Raw genomic sequence first — 23334 nt, forward strand, 5'->3', positions numbered from 1 at the left:
ATTTAGGCCTGAGCAACCTTATCTTACTGGGAAGTTAGATTCGGCTTCACAGCTGGCCCTGGACGGCGCAGCAGGTTGGACCGGGAATGCTCCGGAGGTCCCTGCCAACCTCAGTGACCCTGCGATTCTACCCTGCTGCCTCTCACAGCATCAGACCACCTCACGAGCCCCAGTGCATTCACCGGTGCGCAGCACGCTGCAGTGGAGCAGGAAGGAGCGTCCCGTCTGTGACGCCTCAGTCTTCTTCCACCGCTTCACCTGTCTGTTCTGAGTCACGCCACGCTGCACAGCCCCAGCCGTTGCCCCTCTCGGCCGTGCCCACGCTGCCCCCAGCGTTTATTCCCCGGTGCTTCCGCGGATCGGTCACAAGTTACGCGTCACACGTCCCCACAGTGGGCAAACCTGGATTAGCAACCGGCCGCGGACAGTGCAGGTGAGAGCCTGGTGGCTCCCTCCCGGGAGCTGAGGGGCCGACGAAAGGGCAGGCTGCCGTCCTCCACGGCAGCACTTCTCGTCTTAATCACAAGAATCCTGTTTTTGCACCTGCTCCGTTTGCTCCTCGGCTTCCAGCCGCTGGCAAACAGAGCCCTTCTGACTTTCTTCACGGCGTCCTCCTGGGACTCACGGCCCGGCCAGGGCCATCCCCTGTGCCGGCAGAGGCAGGGCTTGCGTGCTGGCCCCCAGCCGCCCTCGGCCCGTGGCGCGCCCTCCCCGCGGGGCCGGCGGATCTTCCTCGCAGCGCTCTCCAAACGCCTTTCCCCGGAGCTTCAGCGGGGAAACTTCACAGCCGGCGGGCTCGGCCGATGCGGGGACGTTCCCGCCTCGCCGGCGGAGACCTGCCCGCCCCGCCCCGCCTCGCCTCGCCTCACCTCACCTCACCGGGGGGGGGAGGGGGGGGGGCGCGGGCGGGCGTGCCCGCCACCCCGCCCGTGTCCGTGCGCGCGAGAGCGCTCCCTCCCCACTCCCCTCCCCTCCCGCCCCGCCGCCCGGCGTTTCGGCGCGGGCCAGCAGATGGCGGCGCCGCCCCGGCTGGGCGCGCAGCCCCGCGCACGCCGCTGCCGCGCGAGCCCCGCTCCGGTTACAACCCTCCCCCGCCCCCGCCCTCCGCGGCGGTGTCTCCCTCCCCGCCACCTCCCCGCCTGTCACTACCACGCCGGAGAGCCACCATGGCGCACGGCGGGCCACGCGTGTCCGCCGCTGCCGCTCCGCGCGGGGCCGCCCGCCTGCCGCCGCTACTGTTGCTGCTGCTGCTCTTGCTGCTGCCGCTGCCGCCGCCGCCGCCGCTGCTGGGCGCCGCCGCCGCTGCCGCCGCCGCGTTGGGCTGCGCGGAGCCCCGCGGCCGCCCGCGCCCCGGAGCCCTGACCCGCGGGGCGCGCAGCCCGCCGGAGGCGCGGCGCGGCGGCGGCGGGGCGGCGGCGGCGGCGGAGGGCGGCCGCCCCAGGAGAGCATCCTCGGCGGCGGGCCGGGAGCAGGTCTCCCTCATCAGCACCTCCTTCGTGCTCAAAGGGGACGCGTCTCACAACCAGGCGATGGTGCACTGGACGGGCGAGAACAGCAGCGTGAGTGCGAGGGGCGGCGTGGGGGGGGGGTGTGCGGGGGGGTCCCTGCTCTTACCCCTGCCCTCAGCATCGCTTTGCTCCCCCAACTTGCGGGGCGCAGCCCGCCGCTGCCGCCTGCGCTCCGCCGGGCTCGGTGCGGCCGGAGCGCGCCGCTCCCGTCCCGCCCCGCCCGCCGCCCGGCGGGGGGGCGCGGGGGGTCCCCGCGGGCCGCGCTGGGGGCGAGCGGCGCCCCGGCGGCTGGTCAGGTGCCGGCGGGAGGCGAAGCGCCGCCGGGGTCGGGCCGACCCCGCGCAGCCTCCGCCACTTCCCCAGAAGTTTGGAAAGTTTACGAGCGCGCATCTTGCAGAGGGGCTGGGTGCGCGGTGTGCGCCGCGCTGCGAGGAGGAGGAGGAGGAGGAGGAGGAGGAGGAGGAGGAGGAGGAGGAGGCGGAGGCGGGCTTGGCCCCGGAGCGGCGAGGTGGTGTCCGGGTGCGATCGGCGTGCCCCCGGGGCCGTGCGAGGGTCTCCGGGTAAAGGAGAGGCAGGGGCCGAGCGGCGGCGCGGGGATTATCCCCTCCAGCCCCGCGTAAAGTCCCACGTTAAATCATCGAGGTTTAATCGATTCACCTCGGTTCAGTCATCCCCGTGTAAGCTTCCCCGCGCCGCGCTCTGCCTCCTCAAGCGCCAGGGAAAGAAAAACCCAGACCAAACCAAAAATCAAGTAAAAACCTAGCCCCGGGCTTGAGGTGGATGTGAGCGGCAAGAGCGGGCGGTGCGCGGCGCTGGGGCCGGGAGGGGTCCGTCCGTCCGTCCGTCCGTCCCCCGCCCCACGGCCAGGGCTTCACCCCGCCGGGCCGGCTGCGCGGCGTGGGGGGTGGGGGTGGGGGGGGTCCCACAAAGGTCCGGGAATAGCAGCAGCTCTCCGAGGATTTTTACAGCCTCGTCGATGGATAAAAACCGCGCGCCGGGGCCGGTGTTACTGCATTAGAGCATCAGCGTTCCGAACTTTTCGCAGTTAAAGCAGCGTGCGTCGCCTTTATTATTTAATTACCTGTTTCAGACAGCGACTCTCACGGTGAGCGCCCATAATCTGTTTTAAACTCATTTTCAATTTCAACTGGTCTTCATTTCTTTGTATGTTGACCCACTAACGGCTGTGTATTTTGCACGGGTGCTTTTGGGGATTTGCTGCTTCTAATTAATCCTTTACTGATACATTATATCATAACAGTGGGCGTCTTAGGTAAATATTACATGGCACCTTGCACTGCCTGTGTAACTTCAGAGACAGGAAGATATTCTTATGAAGGCTCAAGATCAACTTTCTCCTGAAGGATTTTAGTGTTTCTGGAAAACTCTCGAGTGTTTTTACTGCAGTTCAGCTAAGCTCCGACTCTGCTTGAACTTCATGAATTCAGCATAAACTTTACTTAAACTTGGCTCAGTTCAGAGAGCTCGTGTTGTACTTCTTGTAAATATGTGAATTATCATCCTTTCTCTAGGATCTCAAGTCCTGTTTTTTGCCTGTTTTGCTAGGCAGTCACCCAGGATGTGGAGCTGCTAAGGCTCCACTGGTGAGGATGCAGTGATTCCCTTGAGCACACGCAGTGCTTGTGTTAATCCTCTTGTATAATCAGGTGTCAGAGTTGGAGTCAACATCATAAAGCTTGACACTTTCAAAGCCAGTTTTTGATTTGCTCAGGAAAAGAAGTGTAAGATGATGGCCGTTTTCTGTGAAAAGAAAATGTTGCAAATCAGCAGCGTCAGCTGTTCTGATTCTGTCCTTCCTCCATTTCTCTGCTGTTAGACTGCTGCCGTTTTTGTGGACAGTGCTTGCAGGCTGTTAGGACTACTTCCCTGAAGAATTAGAATAGAATAGAATCAATTCAATATTAAAAAGTTGGCATAAGTTCATTTTTCGACATAAAAGGCAAGTAACAGCTTTCATGCAAAGCGCTCTGAAGTCTCTAAAACGAATATAGTAGAACCTTGCTAATCCACATTTATGACTAGTGGTCTCTCCTCGCCTCTCTGCAAAGATCTAATAACAGATGCTTCAGTGAGGGCTTGTATTGCTAAAATGTTATTATTTTTTTCACAGTATGCTACAGTTCACTTACTAGAATACTACCAAGTAGTCTCTTCAAAAGCAAAGATAAATGGCAACTGTCAGAGCAAATGAAAGTGGTTACAGTCTTTTCTGCAACTTAGTTCTTTTTTGTTTGCTTAATTACTATCTACTAATTCAGTCTTGCAGGATGATACTCTCATCATGAATGCCTGCAGACATTCTGTACAGTATTTACACATTCAATTAAAAATACTTTTGCAGAGTTACTTTAAAAGTATGCTGCTTGCTCTGCCTGCCATCAGGTGATTATCGTCAAGCAAGACTGGATTTGAACGAGCGACCTGGTAATGAAAGACTCTTTGCCGCCTTAACCCCAATGAGAGCAGCCAGTCTTTTTGCACTGGATGTTTTATGGTATGACTGTCAGCATTTTTTTGCACCTTCTTTTCTTGTTAGTTTTGTTTCATTGCATGCTTCCAGTAGAAGAGCTGATTTTAACAAAGGCTTCCAGAGAAAAATGATTTGTAAAGACAGTCTGTAGATTTTTTTTTTTTTTTGAACAGAAGTGGAAGAAATACATTAGGCCCAGTGGAAGCAGGATGGGCTTAAAGGGTTTGGAGAGAATTTTGCTGCCTGTATGTATGTGAGGTTAAAACAATTGAAAATAAGCACCTGATCCAAAACCTATTTAAGGTAGTCTTGAATGTTTGTTTGTATAGCTATCTATGTATGTATTTATTTCACTCTGGGTTAAGTGTTTGGAGGTAGGAACGCTAAGATCCAGTGCTTCTCAAACCTGGCACCTTACCCCACATTCTTAAATCTACGGCAAATCTTGCCTTGCCTCAGAAGCGTAGGCTTGAGCTGTGAAGCGCTGTTCTGTCCCAAGCGCATTGCAGTCAAGGGGAGGACTGTCATTCATAACAGTGGGGTTTTGGATCAGGCCCTGTGAACCTCAGGAGGCACTAAGCAATCTTAAAGTGTCATGACGCACATTTGACACCTCATTGGAGGTACTCAGCACTTTGTAAACCAAGGACCTAAACTAGTTCCTTTACCCTTTACAGCTGCGTGGCTGAAAATTTGGCAGTGATGAGCTCCAGATGACCGTATATCCTCTTAAACACCTCACCTAGTAAAATAAATGAAGAAGAAATATGCAGTAGGATTATTCCTTTGAGTTCCATGATAGAGAGACAAATAACCATAATAGCTGAGGGGGCAGCTGCTTCTCTGAGGGATGTTCACCTGCATGAATAGTTCATTGAAAGTGCTACCATGGAGTACTCGTGTGTGGATCAAGGGAAAATAAATAAATTTGAAAGGGGCACAGGTTAGGCTGATGTGCACGTGGAGCTTTAAAAAATTTGTTTACATCTTGTAAATCGTCCTGTGCCACAATAATAGGAGCATGTGATTTTTGGTTGCATGATATGTCTTCAAAGAAACTAAGGAGGCTATAAATTAAATCGATCCTCTCTCCTCCGTCTTCTTTTCTGTGCTGTAGAAGTCTGATGTGTTCTTTGGTATCCTCTCGTAATGCCATTAGTTTTGTGAATTAGAGAAATGGTGGATTTGATAGCACAGCAGAGTATATGGTTGCCCTGATTGTAAAGTGAGCTTGAATAACTGGGAAGATCACTGTAGGCTCCCTTGCTTTGTCAAGAGAGAGCTGTGCAGGGAGGTATGCAAATTGCTTCTGGTTTTGTGTCCTCATTACTTTTGTTTTGTACTCTAATATAAATTCCATAAATGATAAGCCTGTCCCTGACCTTTCTTGACAGTGGGATGCATAGTTAAAACCATTACTAGTGATGCAAGTCTTGCAAAGATAGTCCTTGTAACATCAAGAGTGTATCTGGTTAGTGAATTCCTACAATTAGTATTTCTGCTCTCTGTCCCCTATGCCCACAGAAATATGTTGTGCACTATTACTTTCAGACAAAGGCTCATGCAAGTGGAACTAATTTCCTTTCCAGTCTTGAAATATCATAAACTGAAGACATGACAGGTGGGTGGTGCAGCGCACCATTTACTCTGGTAAAGGCTAGTGACTGGCATTTGTGTAACTGATGAATAACATGGAGTCATGCATCAGAATATATACAGGTAGCATGCTTCAAGGATAGCCTCTTACTGTGTTAAGCTGAATATGTATGTTCCTAGATTTTCCAAAAATACACTACCCTTTCTGATTTGGGGAAAAACAGTCAATTGATGACAGCTTTTAAAAACCCTGCTTTTCCTTAGAAGACACCTTATAGTCACACCAGGACCTTTTTTGTGCTAGGTAAACAGCTTTCTTTGCAAAACTGTATTCTTTTTGACCCTCTTGGAGAATTCCCATTGTGCATTAAAACTAGCTGATTAAAACAAAAAAATCAAAGCCAAAACAGAAATACGGGGAGAGTGAGACTTGTATTCACAATTGATTTTGATTCATGGGCTGCTCTTCATGCTGTGTGCAGACTGCTAAAGTGTTGTGAACAGGACTTCCGCCAACTAGTTCTAAGACTGCAGTGTCATGGTGCCAGTATTTCCATTTTTTGTTTGTTGTCAAAATATTAAGTTCATGCAGCCGCTTATTTGTCCAGTAAGTTGATGTCATGATCCCTTATAAACATGTAGCTCTTTGTTATGGAAAATAAACATAAATATATACACAGTTTTTTCCAGACTTAATATTTAGCAGCACCTTATCAGAAAGGAAGGTTTATCGCACATCTACAGAAATTGCTATGCACAAAAACTTCAGCTGATCCAGACTTTTCTGTATTTGATATACAGATGCTTTGTTTAATTTAAAAATTAATACCCTTTGTGATACAGTTTCACCATATATGATTTGTGGAGCCCAGTGATCACTAAATGTATTCTTCTGGCAGATATTTTATTTAATTGGTTTTCTGTTTTGTTCAGTTTGCAATAAATTGTGCTGAGGGGGATCTATAAAAAACATTGACTTCAATATTACTGTAGCAGTATCTGTAACGGTAAATGTAATTATCTATCCAAACTGGGCAAAAGTCCATTTGTGGTAAGGTTTTGGTGCTGCTTCTCCAGAGTAGCCAGACTGCTTTTTAAAAAACTAAAGGGAGCATGAGGTCAAAAATCCTGACGGCTCAGACCTTTGATAAATGGCAGATATATTGCAAAGTGAAAGGCAGACTTCCCATAGGGAGGTGGTTTTTTTTAAATTCCTTGAGATGATAGTGTGATAAAAACCAAACAGAAACCAAACCCGATGACTATATTTGAATGGAACAGCAGAATCCCACATGGAAAGCAGAATGATTTTAATCTGACTGAACTAATTCAGGAGTTTAACATCTTTTTTTCCCTTTTTGTCCCCCATGATATAAAGTTTATGGCTTACTTCATTTATTTGCTTTTACCAGCCTCTGTTTTCCCTCTCTTCCAGCCCTACAGCATGCTAGTCATGTTGCTGCCTGCTGAGCTCCCTCCATGTTTCAGCAAATTCCAGCTGCTAAAGGAAAGAGAGCACCTCTTCTCATCCCCTAAGTAGACACTTAAAATTGATACATACTTTAATTAGTAAGTGTGTGTTTCAAAGGTGCTTGAAAGTCCTCTTCCACACGCAGCCCTCCACACCTGCAGCCATACCTGGTTTTACCTGGTTTGCTGGTTTAACTGGCATTACCTGGTTTGCTTAGAAGCAAGCTACTAGCAGCCTTAGCTTGAGTAGGTACTACTGTGCCGGTGTTGGGACAAGCTCAGAGAGTTTAAATCTAGGAGGGAAGTTTAGCAATGAACACTAAAGACAGACACCGGATTGAAATCCTGTCTCTGATACTGGTGATGTTACATGTGCATGATAAACCAAATCTGGCTTAATAACAATCATTAGATACATGTTTAGGTTGTTGATAGCAGGTTCGCATATCACAGTGGGAACATAATGCATTCTTCCCAAGCTTGACAGTGTTAGGAATCTACTGATGCAGATCTTTGGAGAAAGATATGAGGACATCCCTTTTGATTTTATTAAAATTCAATAGACTAGTAGTTTTTGAAAGAACAGAAGGGGAAAATTATGAGCTTTTCAGAAAAACAGTAATTGTTCTGCTAAACTGGGAAGTTCTGTAAGGTATGTACCACTTTATGAATTTAAAACATGAAACTGCCTAGTTTACAGAAGTTTATATGCCAAGTCCTTTGTATGTCCAAATAAAATATTTTCACAGAATCATTTAGGTTGGAAAAAAGCTTTAAGATCATCCAGTCCAACCGTAAACCTAACACTGCCAAGTCCACCAACACTGCCAAGTCCACCATGGTTATGTTAATTAGGAACAAAGGATGTTAGCATAAGGAGAGATAATCTGCTGTACAATGCGAGTGAGATCCTTCTAGTTCCTGAAAGCACAAATTCATTGAAGCAAAAGCTGAAAGTGTGGGTTGAAAGTAGTCTGCAGTATATGGCTGCTCACTGTAGCTCAGGATGAAACTTGATGACCTGCAACATTCCTTTGGCATTTTTATTCCCATAGTCTCACATTCTTTACCAAACATTCCTATCTCCAACCCCCTGCCCCAGTAATAACAATTTTGAATCCTAACAAAGCACCACTTTTGGAAGAAATAATGGATGGGATCCTTTGTCATACCTAACTTCAGCCTTCAAGTCTGAGCTTGGACTTCTGCAGTAGGAAGGAGGTGGAGATGGTCACTGGCTTGGTCTCTTCCCTGACAATCTTATCATCCGTACTTGAGAAAGTTGGATGAGTTGACTTCTGAAAGCATGTATCACTCCCTGCTTATTGTAGAGGGGCCTAGATGGCAAACTTTGATAAAACACAGAATTTGTTTGAAGTTATCCCTAACCCAAATATCTCAAATTTATTGCTACTGTAGTTATTTCCTTCCTTCTTTACTGTAGCATGGTTGTTGGAGTTTCAGTTATGGATTAAGACTCTGTTGTGGTAGATATTCCACAACCCCAATGCAAAAATACAGGTGCAGCTCTAAAGATTTTATAATTACAGTTCTACCTGCATACATCCCTGAGAACAGAATTATACGCTTACAGGATGTACACTGACAGAAATTACACAAAGGTCTAAGTTTCAGTCTAAGGGCTGCTCCAACAGCTGTTTAAGTCTTTCTTTTTTTTTCCAATGACTTGGAATATTCATACATAAGCAGTCACTGGGGCAAGGCCTAAAATTTCCCCTCTGAGTTGCGAATTAATCAGGACTTTAGAAATATGCCTGCTTGTGTGTATATATGTAGGTTATGTTTTTCTGTCTTTCTCTCTTTTGTCCAAACCAGTAGGTATGCAGTGCATCAAGAAAAAGTGGAACAGTTTTAGCAGTAAGGGTTGTGAGTCTGTTCTGGCAGGAGATGTGTATTTCAACTATTAGACCCTTCTGCTGGGCAAGCACTCTAACCCCAGTGCTGTTGTGCAAGCGTGAGGAGGTCAGTGTCACCTACCATGAGAAGCCATGTTTCACAGGGAGTTGCCACTGTGCACTGTGAAATGCTCAGTGTCGTAGGTGTGTGCTGGCACATCTGCTAGACTCGCTGGCTTCAGTAAGATGAGTGGAGAAGTGCTGTGTTTACAGATCCTTTTGAATTTCGTCAGCCCTTGGTGAGGCTGTTTGTGGAAAGAGGAGAGATGCTGAGGTGCTGTTTTCTTGCAGGACTGAGAACGTGTGTGCCACCCTTGGCAGAGCTGGTGATGCTCCGCACAGCCCTGTCACCATGCCTGCGAGCTCAGAAGCAGTGCTGCGGTATTCATGGTGATACCTTGGGGACATCTGAGGCTTGGCAAGAGGTAGAGCGTGAGGTTCCAAATGAACGGCTGGGTGTTGGGTTAAATTGAAGCTGAATAGGAGTACTGAGGAACTTTGCCAGTTACCTCACCAGTATCCTCTGAAATAGCACTTGCATTACATAGGTGATTTTGTGCCTCAGTTGCATACCTACAATGTGAGAATAACGGTACTTCCCTATCTCTTAGGATTGCTGTTGCTCTAAACAACCTGTGCACTTCGATATTAAAGTAATGGTTATCGTCATAAGACCTAAAAGAGGCAGGACCATGGAAAATCACATCTGTGGTTTCTTTGTTCCTTTGACTGTTACACAGTACAATCTAGGAATTAGAGAAGAAAAGGCTCTCACAGGTCATGCAAACTTCTCTGCTTGTTCTGACGTTTGTTTTGATCAGGGCTCCTTTTAATGTGTAGACTCTGGCACTTCAAGGTCATTGAACAGACTGAAGATTATGTGTCTAAAAACATTTTCAGTGAAACTTAACTTGTATTTAACATGACATTTTCTGCCCTCATTTACCAGTATACTGAAATAACTGTGCTTCTTTCTCGGTGTTTGTAGCTTTCCTACTCTTGTAGGCTAGTAATTATTTCTCTGAATAACATTTATTTTGGCCTTTAAAATTTTCTTTTATAACTCACTTTCTCTAGCTCTTTAATTGCACCATCTGGATAGGACAGTACATACATAAAATAGTACCTACCTACCATGTATTTGACTGGTACATTTTTTAGAAATGTACATACACACAGAGATTATTGTTCATCTCTGCCTTCCCTGTAATCTCTTCAATGTCCTTGTGATTATCTATGTTTTCTAAAAAGAAAACCACAGAACAGTAAGTAGTTGGGTTTTTTTTGATTAAAAAAGATAAGTCATAAAAACACTTAAATAATTTGGTCATTAGCAAAAAAGCCAATTTCTGTGGTTTTTATGCAATAACTTGTTAAAAGTTTGTTCTGGTAGATGAAGTAGATGTATTTTATGCCTTTTTTTCCCCATTCACTTTATGAAATTTGTTTCTTTCATGGTCTTTAGAAGCTCATTGGAGGCATGGTAAAACTGCAAGAAGTGTCGTAGAAGCGTATTTGCAAGCACCAACTACTGTGATGTGCCCTTACTCCCACTGAGCAGTAGGCCTGTGTTTACTGGCCAGCGTGTTCAGTTTTAGCAGATGGCAAGCTATGCTCTGTGAAAACACATTTTTTATCAGTGTTACTGTCTCTTCTGTTCTCCCCAGACTGAAAGTGCAACAGGGGAAGAGCAGTCTTCCCCCCGCAAGTGTATGAGCAAGATGTGGTATACTGGGGCTCTGCTCTGAGTTGATGGCATTTAGGTCCTTCTGTAATACCAATAAATAATAATGACGATGACTGAGGATTGAGCTGTTCCACTTGTAAATTCTAGCAGTGCATAGCCTGGCCTCCCTAACTGAGCTGCCATAAGGAAAAGTTGCTTTTCTCAGGTATTGAAGAGCAGCCTGTTTATGGTTAATGCATTCCCATGCTTGCCTCCACCAGCAATTGTCACTGCAAGACAGATGCCCAAGGGGATGGAACTAGAGGGTTAGAGGAATATGTTGGAATCACTCTTTGAGCTTTGGGCAGTGTTTCACAGTGTTAAATGTGACTGATTCTCAAGACATAGTTGTTTCTTCATTGAAAACACAGTTGTACCAGGGGATGGTAGGTTGCCATAAAATCCTCCCGGGTCTAAGTTTAATAAGATATTTTTCCTGTATTTGCTAGCAGAAAAATACCTTGTAACTTGCTCTTTTCAGAGGATTGGAACTGCCTGTGAGTCTAAGGCATCTAAATCTGGAGCAGTACTCATTAAATCTTGCCATTTACAGAAAGCAGAATATTCTTCTCAGTTCTTCTTTTATGCTCCTAGGTATTGTGTTGGGTGTTCAGCATAAATAGACATCAGTGTTAACATAGGTAGAGGTAAGAGTATAACCCTGAGGGAACTTGTGAACCCCTATTGTATGGGGAGCTCTTTTTTATGCATGCTTTTGGAGGGGCTCAACGGATGAGGCATAAAACCAGAAATAAACCAAACAAAAGCAACACGTGCCAGCGACAGGTGGATTACTTTTCTGGGTGCATAGAGATATCTTTGGCAATCAATTACTGCCACAAGGCAATGGGGACCCATCGGGATGTAGTGCACATACACAGTGCTCCAGCATTCAGCCTGTTACAGAGCTCGTGAGGGGAACTCTGGGCGGATTTGTAGCAACAAATGCCTGGAGATGCCCAGGGACCTGGCTGGTGATGCTGGAGACCTGTAACCACACGCAGCTGGGTGGCACAGAAACACTAAAGCTCTTTTGCCCAACTCACCTCAGCCTGCAGTGATCTCCCCCGTGGGAAAGGAAGTTGAAATTGAACGATTGGGATCTGCTATGTGTTTGTGTGTTTGTACTTACAGGCTTTAATCTCGATGATTCTTAACTAAATAAACCCCGGTGTCCTACTCCATGACAGGTTGGTATTAACATACTTCTGTCTCTAAGTTCCCAGCTGGTTTTTAGAGCGGTCCCACTGTGCTCTTTCTGAGAACTTTATGGGGCCCTCCTGAGGATAGTAAGGGTTTGCATTAGATTTGGCTGCTATGTATTGGTTTGCGGATACACTATGTGAACATCATTCCTGCTGGCCTCTCTTATGTTAGTCTTGTAAACCACAAAGTTTAATTGGTATGTATAGGACCTCGGAGTCTTGCGTATTATAGTATTTCATGTGGTTAGAGCATAGAAGCAAGTAGGCATATGAACTAAAAAGCTTTCCTCTCCCAGGCTCAGATGCCCCCACACAGGCACTAGGACTTTGGCAGAATTGTAGCTTTTGATTTAGAGGGCCGTTTCTTATTTTGCTAATTTGTTTGGCTTTTAATCAGTGGTTTCCTATGTTTTCCTGTCTGTTACCCAACCACATAATGGCAAGCATGTCAAAAGGTCTCAGCTGCCTTGAGGGCAGTCTTGAATCATGTTCTTTGCCCTGAGTGAGAAGTACAAACTGAACAGAACCTATGCAAAACATCTATGTTGGGAGTACAGTAGCTTCGGAGTGGGACCTGTGTGTCCTGAGCACCAGTGACAGACTATAGAGGACTGACAGTGAACTCTCTGGTGGCTTTTGGCTATGCCGGTGCTAGGGTTAGAGAATTGGGAAGGTGTTACTATTGGTGGTTCTGATCTTTTCTTTTCTCCCTGGAAGAGGGAGGTCAATACTGGCAGAGTCAGCTGAGACCTGATCCTGTTCTTCTGGAGGTTTCTCAGCCTGATAGGAAAAACAAATATGAAAGAACCCAGAGGCTTTTTTCCCTCTCTTGTATGTGTCATCCACCGAGGTGCTGCTGAGCACATGCAGGAGGGAGGAGGATGTGTGGATGGAGCAAAAGTGCCTGTATTTTTGGAGCAAGCAGGCCACTATGTTTTAAATTTCTCTTGGGTCACAGATGTTATTATTAAACTCTGTCTAAAACCATTGTAAAGAGAAGCAAGAAAGTATGTTGCACATCAGCTGAACAGCATTTTTGTAGCTCCATGAAACCCACTTTGTGATTCACTGTTGGTATAAGCTCTTGGCTCCCACCAGCTTCTGTGAAGGAAGATGCAGAAGGAACACATTCCCCTGCATATAGGCTGAATCAGGCACCTCTGCTTAAAAATTCTAAGATGTAGCTCAGCGAACATGTTTTCAGTTCATAATGAAATACATATGTTCATCTTCATGCAGCATCTCTCAAGGGCTACTGTGCAGAGCACTGAGGGCTGCTAACAAGATCTCCTTTTCCTTCCTTCCTCCTCTTCCAACTGCTTTAGAACAGTATTTTTTTTTAATACAGTGGGCTACCTTTAGAGGGCTTTGAACCTTGGTATTCCTTTTAATAATCTCATTGGTCCTGGAGAACTCTAAGAGACAGAGTTTTTAAAAATTTATTGTATAAGCACCTTGTGCCCTATGTTTAATTTCTTTATTTAAAAGATCCTTGGGGGAGAGGATGGAGATGATTGATATCAGGCTACCATATATAATCAGTGTGAGAGCTAGGTTGTTAGCTGGTAAATTATCAATATATTTTTTTTTTTTAGTTTAGCTAACTGCAGAAAAGCCACTTAAACTGGCACAAACTGGCACAACTTAAGAATTGAATGAAAGCCAAGCTTCTTCGTCAGTGGGTGGACTTGGTTCGGCTTGGTCAGTCTGCAAGCACGCAGGAATGTTTGAGCTGCCTTTGTGTGTGCTACTGAGGCAAGAGATGTTTCATGAACACTGGAGCTGCATGAAAAGAAGACCCTCCACTTCCTGTTTGAATCAATGTCCATATTACATCTTGCCTCTAATGTTCGTGACTGTGAAGAGACTGTTCCTGAAGATAGGAATGTAAAGCTAGAGAAGGATATAGTCTTTATCTCGTGTGCAGAAACTGCCAGCAAGTCTGGTTATTGCATTGCTGTATTTTGTGAAGTATATTGAGGCTCCCTGAGGGAGCAGGACTCAGTCCAGCATGGTGTTTCACAGGGGTCCGTAGCTCAGAAGTCAAGCCCATTCAGATGAGAGCACTGAAATTCACATTTAGGCATAGACTGTGTGCCAGGAAATAATATAAAGAGTTCACAGCCTTTGATCCACAGTCTGTTGTATGTGGAGGGTCTGCACAAAATATGCAAGCTTTTTATTTTTTGTAGCAACTAAATAGACTTGTATTTATTAACTGAACCTGATTGTCACAGTCACTATCCCTCAGTGAGAAACTCTGCTCCCCTTTAGGCAACTTCTGTGTCTGTCCTTTGTTTCTGTTACTTTTCTGTCTGCTTTTTTGTATGTCTCTCATTCCTCCTCCCTCTTTTCTTTTCACTGTCTCTGTGTGTCTCCTTTGTTATTCTCCCTTCATTTCCTTCTCTGTATTAAATCACCTTTCTCACCCCTGAGGGCTTAAATAGCATCATCTTCCCGGTTCCATCTGGAAAAAAAGATCTTCAAAGACATGGTTAGTAATGACACAGACATGTCATCAGTTTGGGAGTTGCCATTCCAGTGAATATAGATGTTCATACTTGGTCACATGTCTGCAGGCTTGGACAGATAGCGCAGCACTGCTTAAGGAAATCTTGCATTCATGGCAGTATCTGTAGCCCTAGAGCACAGGAATAACAGATGTTTAAAAAACCCGTTGTCCCCAAAATATATCATCTAAATTGAAACTGGCCCAGGAGCAGTGTATTTCACCTTGTGCCCCCAGCCGAAAGCTGTGAAGTGATCTCTTAAACTCACCTAGGGTGAGTTTTAGATTGGGGACATGAAGTGAAATACACTGCTTCTGTGTCAAGCTTCTGGGTGAGTTTAAATGATCATAATTAGAAATGAAAGACTCAAAATCCCATTTCCAGTCATCCAGTTCTGTAATCTGCACATGGCATCTAATAAGAATTTGTATATTACCCATCACTGGAGTTACTGTGCTGCTCATCCAAGTTTAATTGAAAAATAATCATAATCTATTCAGTGTTAGATTTAATGCATAAATGAGGTACTGTGAGCAAAACATAACTTCTGAAACATCTATTACCATGGACTTTATTGTCTGGATTAAGTTCAGATATTAGTGCATGTCATTCTGATATTTGGGTGATGTCATTCTGGTATGTGATTTTGCCAAGTATGCCTCATTATTACTTTTTGCAACCAACCTATAGGCAATGAATTCTTTTTCCTTTAAATGAAATGAAATATTTACAAGCTGTTACTTATTGCAGGAATTTAAATGAATGAAGCTTCTTTTGAAAACAAACGCAAGCTGAGGAAAGCAAAGACAGCACATGAGTGTGAAGCTGTTGTAGAAGGGAAACTCTGCAGCTCATATATACAAGCTTTGTGGCTTTCACTGAGCCTTGAAAACATGGGAGTCAAAAGCAGGAAAGTGCTAAGGTCTTGGTTTCTGGCATAGCTTGTTTGTGTGATGCAAGTGCACTTGCTGTGCAGTCACTACAGTTCATGGAATGCAGGAAGATGAACAGATTGAGAGTGCTTTTATCTAACATAAAATTGACACTGTCTTATGGGAATGACTTCTAAGAAGAATATAAGAATGCCTGTACCAGGCTAGACCTGTGGATGTCTAGGGAAGAGCATCAGGCTCCAATGAATATTTTGTGATCCTTCACCAGACAGCTTTTCTGGCCAACAGCAATTTGTGGCTCAGGGGTAATTGTAAAAGCTTTTCAGGTGCAAGAAACATACCTTGTTTATAAACATGAAAATGAGAAGGAAGATGAGCTTATATACTTAAATGGAGCAGCTAGCCAAAATTGCTAGTACTGAATTTCTATTGATTACATCATCCTTTCCTGAAAGCTAAATGAGTTCAAATTTTGGGGTGTGTTCTCTGAGCGATTTAAATTTTGTGGATCTGTAGCTACATTTTAGAATTTCAAAACCATTTCTTACTATATTGATTTAAATAGTATTTAAATTCCAACAAATTATATAAAATAACAAGTAGACCTATCAACACATAATTTACTAAGTACTTCTTTTCTACTGTAAGTGTCTCACTGATTTGGGAAATTTAAAGGATACTACTTCTCTTGAGTGAATGTTGTTTCTAGAAAGAAAGATGCGTGGCAAAAGTAGTTTTTAGATGTCTTTTTGTTTATATGGAATTTATTAAAGCGTCCTTTTAGAAGTGTTGCATGATGGTACTATCATATGGAAAAAGTACTAAGTGTCCTGAATGTTTAAAGTTGAGTGAATGTTCGTTAAATGAACAACATCATCTAAGCCAGGATTAATTTTAAATTCAAGCCATTATTCTCTTGGTACATAACCAGTACAGTATATGTTCTTATCAACAAGTGAGTCTCATTTTTAATTTATGAAAGTTTACCTGAGAGTATTCAAATGTCTCACCCTTACCAAGTATTAAAAAATGCGTTTGGTATCTCAGCGTTTGACTTTAAAACAGCTGATCTTCTGGTGTGCTGTATAATAAAGTTGTTATGATACATACAAGAAATTCTGCTTGTTCCTTCCAAGTTTGCATGGCATAATTAAGCTAGGTTTTTGTTCAGTAAAAATTGGTGATTCTGTAAAAACAAAAGTCAATCCTTATGTCTTAAGTTACTTTAAGGCCAATTATAAAACAGGCATGATCAAGTTTCTTAGGTTTTAAGAAGTGCTGAAGGTGAATTTTGAAAATCTTGCTCATTCTTATTTACAAATAGTTCATGATTTTTAAATAAAGATTTCTAGTGCTCTCTTTTGATTTTTAATATTGGATTGAAGGATATCAATAAAAACATTCAATTATAGTGGACTGTCTACAGGCTCCATGGGAACCTGTGCCGTGATTAGGTTTCTCAGCTAGAGTAAAGCAGCACCATTTAATTGACTTAAATTTCATCCATTATGGAAGGATTCTTAGGTTCAATTTGTCTCACAGTTAGTGGAATGTTCACAATAATGGAAAAGAAGAGGTGCAGGAGCCTACAAAATGGGGAAAAGTAAACAGAAACAGGTAATATCACAAGAATTACATTTTAATTGTTGAATTCCATGCTGTTCTTTATTACTGTTTTTCCTTTTCAATTTTTCCCCTAAGCATTTTTTATATTATCAAGTTTATCTAGAAAACCCCAGCTTGTTAGTTCAAGCAGAGTTTTGTTGATTTTTGCCTTTCTTTGTCTTCTTACTCGCTCTTAGTCCTCTACCTTCCTTTCTATGGATTGGTTAATTTAATCTTTCTAGATTCTGTATTGGTTTGTTCAGCATCGCTAGGGTCAGCATTTTACATATGGAAGGCACATCACCTGAAGGAAACTAATATCCCGATCAACTTACCATCACTGCAGATAGAGGGAAACCAGCTGGCATGAGTGAATTGATTTCTGCATCAATCTCCTTGCACAGGCAATCAATTCAACAGAGAGAAACGAGACCTGAGTCCTCATCACTTTCCTGTTGTAGAAGGCTCCCTATATTGGAGTCTCATTCTTCTGAATTCACTGATGCACTCTGCTATCGCTTAGCTATGAGAGCAATGGTACTCCATACAGTGTTACTGAATCCAGAGCCTGTAAAAGGCAACAGCAGGCTTCAGTGTGTTTTGGATCAGATCCTTGGGCTAGTGCTGCAACCATACTAGTCACCATATTAGTTAAGAGGTACTTAAGCCCCAAAAAGCATTAGGAGGGATCTCTCCTTTCTCATTGCTAACAGCATGAGGCTTATCCTGATAACAAAGCAGGATTGATTTTATTTGTAATTTTTTAGTATACCCAGCTGCTTTTTGTAGTTTCTGAATCACACACATGCTAATAATTCTGAAGAATGACATACAGTTTTAGTAGGCATCATTATTATATCTACATGGGGAAAAAACCATGGTGCTTTCGTTCTCCTCTCTCACTTTTTGGGTGAAGGAACAGTAGTGCAGCAAAGGAGGTCTGTTCTATAATAAAAATATTAAGGGTGCTCTACTGTATAACTTGGGTAATGGCTTAAATAGTCAAGTTAAAGAGAAAATAATTAGAAGGCTAATGTGGATTCACCCTTCCCTATTACCACTTAAAGATGTTGACTGCAGAGTTCTGTTACTGCTTCATTTAGCTTGACTATAGTGATGACCTAACTCCTTGTGTGTCAGACTATTCGTGTTGGGATATGAAGTAGGGTTTTTGTGTCACTGGATCAGAGCGTGTAGCACCTGTGGCTTTTCTGATACCATAGAATTAGGAGTAAATAAGCTGACATTGGCTTACATAAGGGAACAGACTTGCTCTGCTTTGTTCCAAAGGTGTCATTGATTCTATTTGCATTACATGGTCAAATATTTGTATATGGTATCATTGAGGCTAACAAAAGGTTGTCATAGGGCAGTGTTTATGTCACAAATTGTGACATTTACTTGTTGATGGGATAGTATAATGTCAGCATGTCGTGGTGCAAATGTCATCATTTTGTGATGTGACAAATTGTCCCTAAGGATAGACTTTTAAGAGACCTTAAAGGACGTTGGAAAAATGAGTAGGTTTAGACTGATTTTATTTGCGTCAAATTTAGGAACAATCAGAAGTTTAGAAAGCAAAGCTTGCAGCATTTTGTATCACTTTGCATTCTTGAAGGGTCTTTGCTAATGTCAGAAACTTTAGTCATTATATACATGATGTTTCCTAAGCAGGCAAATTTGTTGATTCATCCTGCTTCAAGGCAGCTCAAGAGATGACAATTCTTCAGTAGCTAACATGTTTAATTGGACCATTCTCCATTTGTAGCAGACTGGATTTTCCTATTTTAACCACAAAACAGTAGGAGAATTTGGAAAGTTTCCAGTCTGTCAAAACTTAAGTGCAATAGGAAGTAAGATAATTTTGTTTGTATTTGTTCAGTCCTTCATTCAAACCTTGTTAGAGGCAATTGTGAAGCATACTAAGCAGTGCTGCTTATATCTTATCTACAAGGCAAATTCAACTGGGATGGCTGTGTTTTGTTAACAACTAAACCGAACCAGAAGTATATTTGGTATTGTAATGTATTCCTGGGCAGTTCCCCATGTATGCCTGAGACATACTGTAAGAAACTGAAGGAGAGGATGTTCAGTAATTTTAAATAAAATTAAGACATGTAACCTGCACTGAAATCAGATCCTTTGAGAATGTTGATTGGGTTTCTTAAATGTGAATGGATATTCTGGCAAGAACTGAAGGCTGCAGCTTTTTCTGTGGAAATAGTAGATTTATGCTTCTGTAGAAATAGACTCAATGGAAAATTAGTTTGTCCAAGCACAGAATAATTAAATCATAGATTTGCTCTTCAAGTGAGGTATTTCTGGATTTCATGATGCAATTTAGTCTTAGGCTGGCCTAGTGATACTTTGAGGTGGTGGTGGCGGCATGCAGGCTTATTCTGTCAAACATGGGTCAGAAAAGCCACAGGTAATAGCATTAGCGGGCAGTATCCTGCCCTCTCTTCCTGAAGAGCTGTGCACTCATTCTAAGCTGGACTTCAGATGAGTGATTTTGTATGAAACTACTTTACAGTAGATTTGGAAAAAGTTCTGATGAAATTTGTGCTTTCCAAGTCTGTATGTTCTTAACTTTGTGTTCGCACAGAATTTTGGTTTTGTGTACGTGCTGTATGTGAAACTGTATATGCAGGTGGTTTCAGGCACTTACTCTGTCTGTATAGTTTTCAGATTTCATGCAGAAGTTTGAGCTGCTGTTCTCTGAAAACACAGATAAGGGTAAATAAAGTAGAGTGCGTTCTTTTGTAAAATTTTCTAAGTGAGGCTGGGATGGGCAGTCCCTGTATGCCTCCTCCCCAGGAGCTGGGGGAAACCTGTCCACTTATGTCAGCTTTAACAATGGCACTACTGTCAGAGAACCGTGCTCATGCAGACTCTTCTTGCTATACTTGGCCAATACTGAGCTAATGCTCTGTGATTACACCAGACTGCAACTTGCTAAGGAAGAGAATTGGAATAAAGAAAAAACCATAGCGTTTGATGGAAATGAACAGTGTTGAAGAAACTTTGAACAGCTTTCTAATCAAGATATTTGGACATTGGGTACTTTTTTCAAACCGCTTGGTCTGGAACTGATCCAAAGCCAGTCCTCCTGAGCAAATTCCTAAAGTAGGACCCTTTTGCTCAGATTACCAACAGTGTAAGCCTCCGTTTCCGTAGTTTCTGTGTCAGTTCAAAGACAGGCTCCAGGTGAGTTGTGATTTCTCTGTCAGTGGTTGCAACACGATGCAGTTCCTGCAGAAATGACAAACAAGGTGGGTCCAGTTGTTTTTGCATCTCTTGGGCTTCTGGAGAACCACTTCTGCTTTGCGGGGCTGCCAGAGGCTTTCTGTTCAAACTTGAGCAGGTAACTTGAATCTTTCTGTATCTAAATGTCACATATGGAAATCTTGTTCCGCCTTTTCAGTTATAAGGGCAACATCAAAGATCATGAAGTGTTTGGATACTTTGGAAATTTGTGTGATCATGTTACCATAGGTAAACAGAAGGAAAAAGAGAGGCAAGCTACACAGGAAAGTTATTTTTCTGATGTTAGTCTGATAAAGGGAATCTCATTTTACAGTCCCTTATCCACAGCTTTCATGTAGCTTTACATCCTACATGATATTGCTTATTAAATGCTGCCCTGTAAAAACAGTAGAGCATTATGAATGATTTTTCATTTACATATATTTTTTTAATGCCTGATAGTTGCATTAGTGAAATATGCTGCTTCTTATTTTTATATATATTATTTTCTTTCTTAATAACATCTACTTAAAAAATCTTTGGGAAATTTTACCTTCCTTAAAGAATGTTTGGGATTTTTAAAGTTCTTTTTCTCAACTGTATGTTTTTTTAATTTTAATTTGGTAAGAGTTATAAATTTCTTAGGATGATTGCATACATAATAATTTGAAATGTGTCTGGCATTAGTTCTGTAAAAACAATCTGGATGTTCTCTGATCTGGATCTACAGAGCCATAAAATATATATGGCACTGTATTAAGTTTTATAATGCTTATTACTACAATGTTGTACCTGTTGGGTAGAAAATCACTGAAGTGGATGAAGAGTATTGCTCTTTGAGCAGCAGAAATATTAGAAGTGCTTTTACATGGCCCCTTCTAGATAGGAGTTTCACTGCAGGGTTCAGCAAAGAAATAATTAGTATTTAAACTGTTTGCAAAGGAATATGACTATTCGTCCAGAGCAGAAGAATTACAAATCAGTGGAGTGCTGCAGGATTTTTCTTTGGGCTAAAATAATTGCCGTATGAGGTCTTCAAGATATAATGAGGGATATCTGTGGTCTAGCAAAGTGAGATTAAAACTCGGTATAGTAGGACCATGTTTTTCTTTCACATGACTGTCATCGTAATTTGGGGCAATGCTCTTTGTTCCTGTTCCAGTTGTTAGAGCTGTATTAGCAACATAATCTGTGTGTCTTTAAAATTAACTGTGCCTTCATATTTAGTTACTTTCAGGGTCAATTGCTAAGCTACTTAGACAACAAATTTAACCTACCTGCTTTGTAATCACTGTAATCCGTACTCTGGAAGGCCTGGGATCTACATGCGTGTTGTACAACATCGATCATTGTACTCCAGCAATGAGCTCCAAAAGGTTAAATATTTAGACAGTGTTAGCTAACCTTCTGCTTATAATTTTAGCTCTAATAAACCTTAATATTTGTCTTGATATCTTTCTATTTTTGAAAGGGATTTTTGTTTATGATCTGTAGAAAACGCATTTATTTAATAGGCATTGCATTAGCATTGCTAATGGTCATAATGTGTTTAGTTTCAAAGGATACATGCTTTGAAATTTACTGCAGAATAGTGGAAGTGACACCATTCATTTGCAAGTGTCTAGGAGAAAGTCATGTTAATGTTTTAATTTTAGAATATGTCATCGTAGTGTTCTCCTTCCATTACTGAAGTGCCAGTTTTTTGGTCTCAGCCGAGATGTACAGGATGTGAAACAGTCCTGTAAGTATCGTGGTGTTGTCCGAAAAGCGGATTCATCACCTGTTGTGCAACAAGCCAAGAACCACACACTCAGGAGAGACATTATTTATTTCATATTTGCACAAAGATGGATGCTAGGTGGTAATTCCACAAAGCCAGCACAGCCTGCAGTTAAACAAGCAAGCAATTTATACAGATTTAGGTTCATCCACTTAGTTTCCAAAGTCCTTCCCCAAAATCATTATTGGTAGTAGCTTATCTGCCACCATTTCTATTGTGCTAAGGTTTTCTCTGCTTCGAATTAAAAGTACAGTGTTCTTTTATTCTACAGCGCTTGCTCAAGGATTGTGTGTGTGGGGGTAAGTCTTTTAGGTCTTGAATTGAGTCGGTGGTCATGATCTCCCCCTGCCGCCTTTGCCTTTCCCCTACTTCATGCTTCTTTGGCAATCATCCGGCCTTGGGTGCCTTCTGGAGCAGCATGTTTCCTTTTTATCAGTCTTTGGTTCCTGCACTGTTTATACAAAGTAACTAGGCCTAGGTAGTGAAACTATTGAGTAATGGTCCTCCTTAAAGGCCAATGCATCGTGTTTAACCCTAATTTGACCAGTAACACCACAGTTAGGCCATAACTCAAACATATGACTACAATGGTACGAAGCCGTAAGAAAACGTGAAAGTTGGTGGGGGGTGTATAATCCCCAGCTGAGTTTTGCATGATGAGAGCTTGTTGTCTAGGTTTTGGATGTAAGCAACTTCTGAGTATAAAAAGTGGTATGCTTGCCTCATTTATGTGAGCGACCCAGGTTCACCTGTCTATTGTATGGGTTTTATATGCTTTGCAGTATGCTGATTTTGCATTCTCCCAGGTTATAACCCTCTTAAAACAAACCTTCCAAAACCAGGGTTGTTTTTAAGTTGGCTCATTTCACCGTACTGGTGCATGGTGCCGCTCTGCAACAATTGCACCGACACAACAGTCGGCATCAGACAGAGCAGTACGGAAATGGGAACTTTGGCAAGTAGCTTCACTGCTGAATCGGTGTGTTGTGAAACAGATTCCTCAACGTGTAGTTTGCTACCTGTTTCTCTGGGTAGCAGTGCTGCCTTAAGCAGCCACAGAGTATTTCCAGGCCCGTACAAACCCTCTCGATTGCTGTCAGTGTAGTTGTTTGTGGAGAACTGAACTGGAGAATTGATCGTGATAAGAAGAACCTGGACAGCTGGGTTAGGCTATTTTCTTTAGTTTCTGATTTAGATCTGCCTTGCTTTAGCTTACTTCGTTCCATATCCACTAGGGATATGGAGGAAAGTTTATTCCTTGTCTCTTTTCATCAAGCCTTAATATATCTGAAAGCCTTTATTATGCTTCTCCTGTGTCTTGCATTCTTTAGATTTAATAACCTCAGCTTTGTCATCCTTTCCTTGTTGCTCACTTGGTGCTGATTTTC

At 43.0% G+C, this 23334-nt stretch overlaps 1 protein-coding gene across 5 annotated transcripts in view; it reads left to right on the forward strand.

The window, feature by feature from the left end:
- The first annotated feature begins 1166 nt into the window (after window positions 1-1166).
- The window catches only part of SORCS2 (sortilin related VPS10 domain containing receptor 2), a 573033-nt gene continuing 550865 nt past the window's right edge, over window positions 1167-23334 (forward strand). For 4 of the 5 annotated variants that reach the window (XM_049793588.1, XM_049793578.1, XM_049793597.1 and 1 more), the window contains exon 1: window positions 1412-1559. In XM_049793588.1, coding sequence (XP_049649545.1) covers window positions 1530-1559 — 30 coding nt within the window. In that variant the 5' untranslated portion in view covers window positions 1412-1529. Of the gene's footprint in view, window positions 1560-23334 lie in introns of all 5 variants that reach the window. The other variant, XM_049793559.1, reaches the window with a different exon arrangement.

This window comes from Accipiter gentilis, chromosome 3 (assembly GCF_929443795.1).
Source record: "Accipiter gentilis chromosome 3, bAccGen1.1, whole genome shotgun sequence".
NCBI classification, from domain to species: Eukaryota; Metazoa; Chordata; class Aves; order Accipitriformes; family Accipitridae; genus Astur; species Astur gentilis.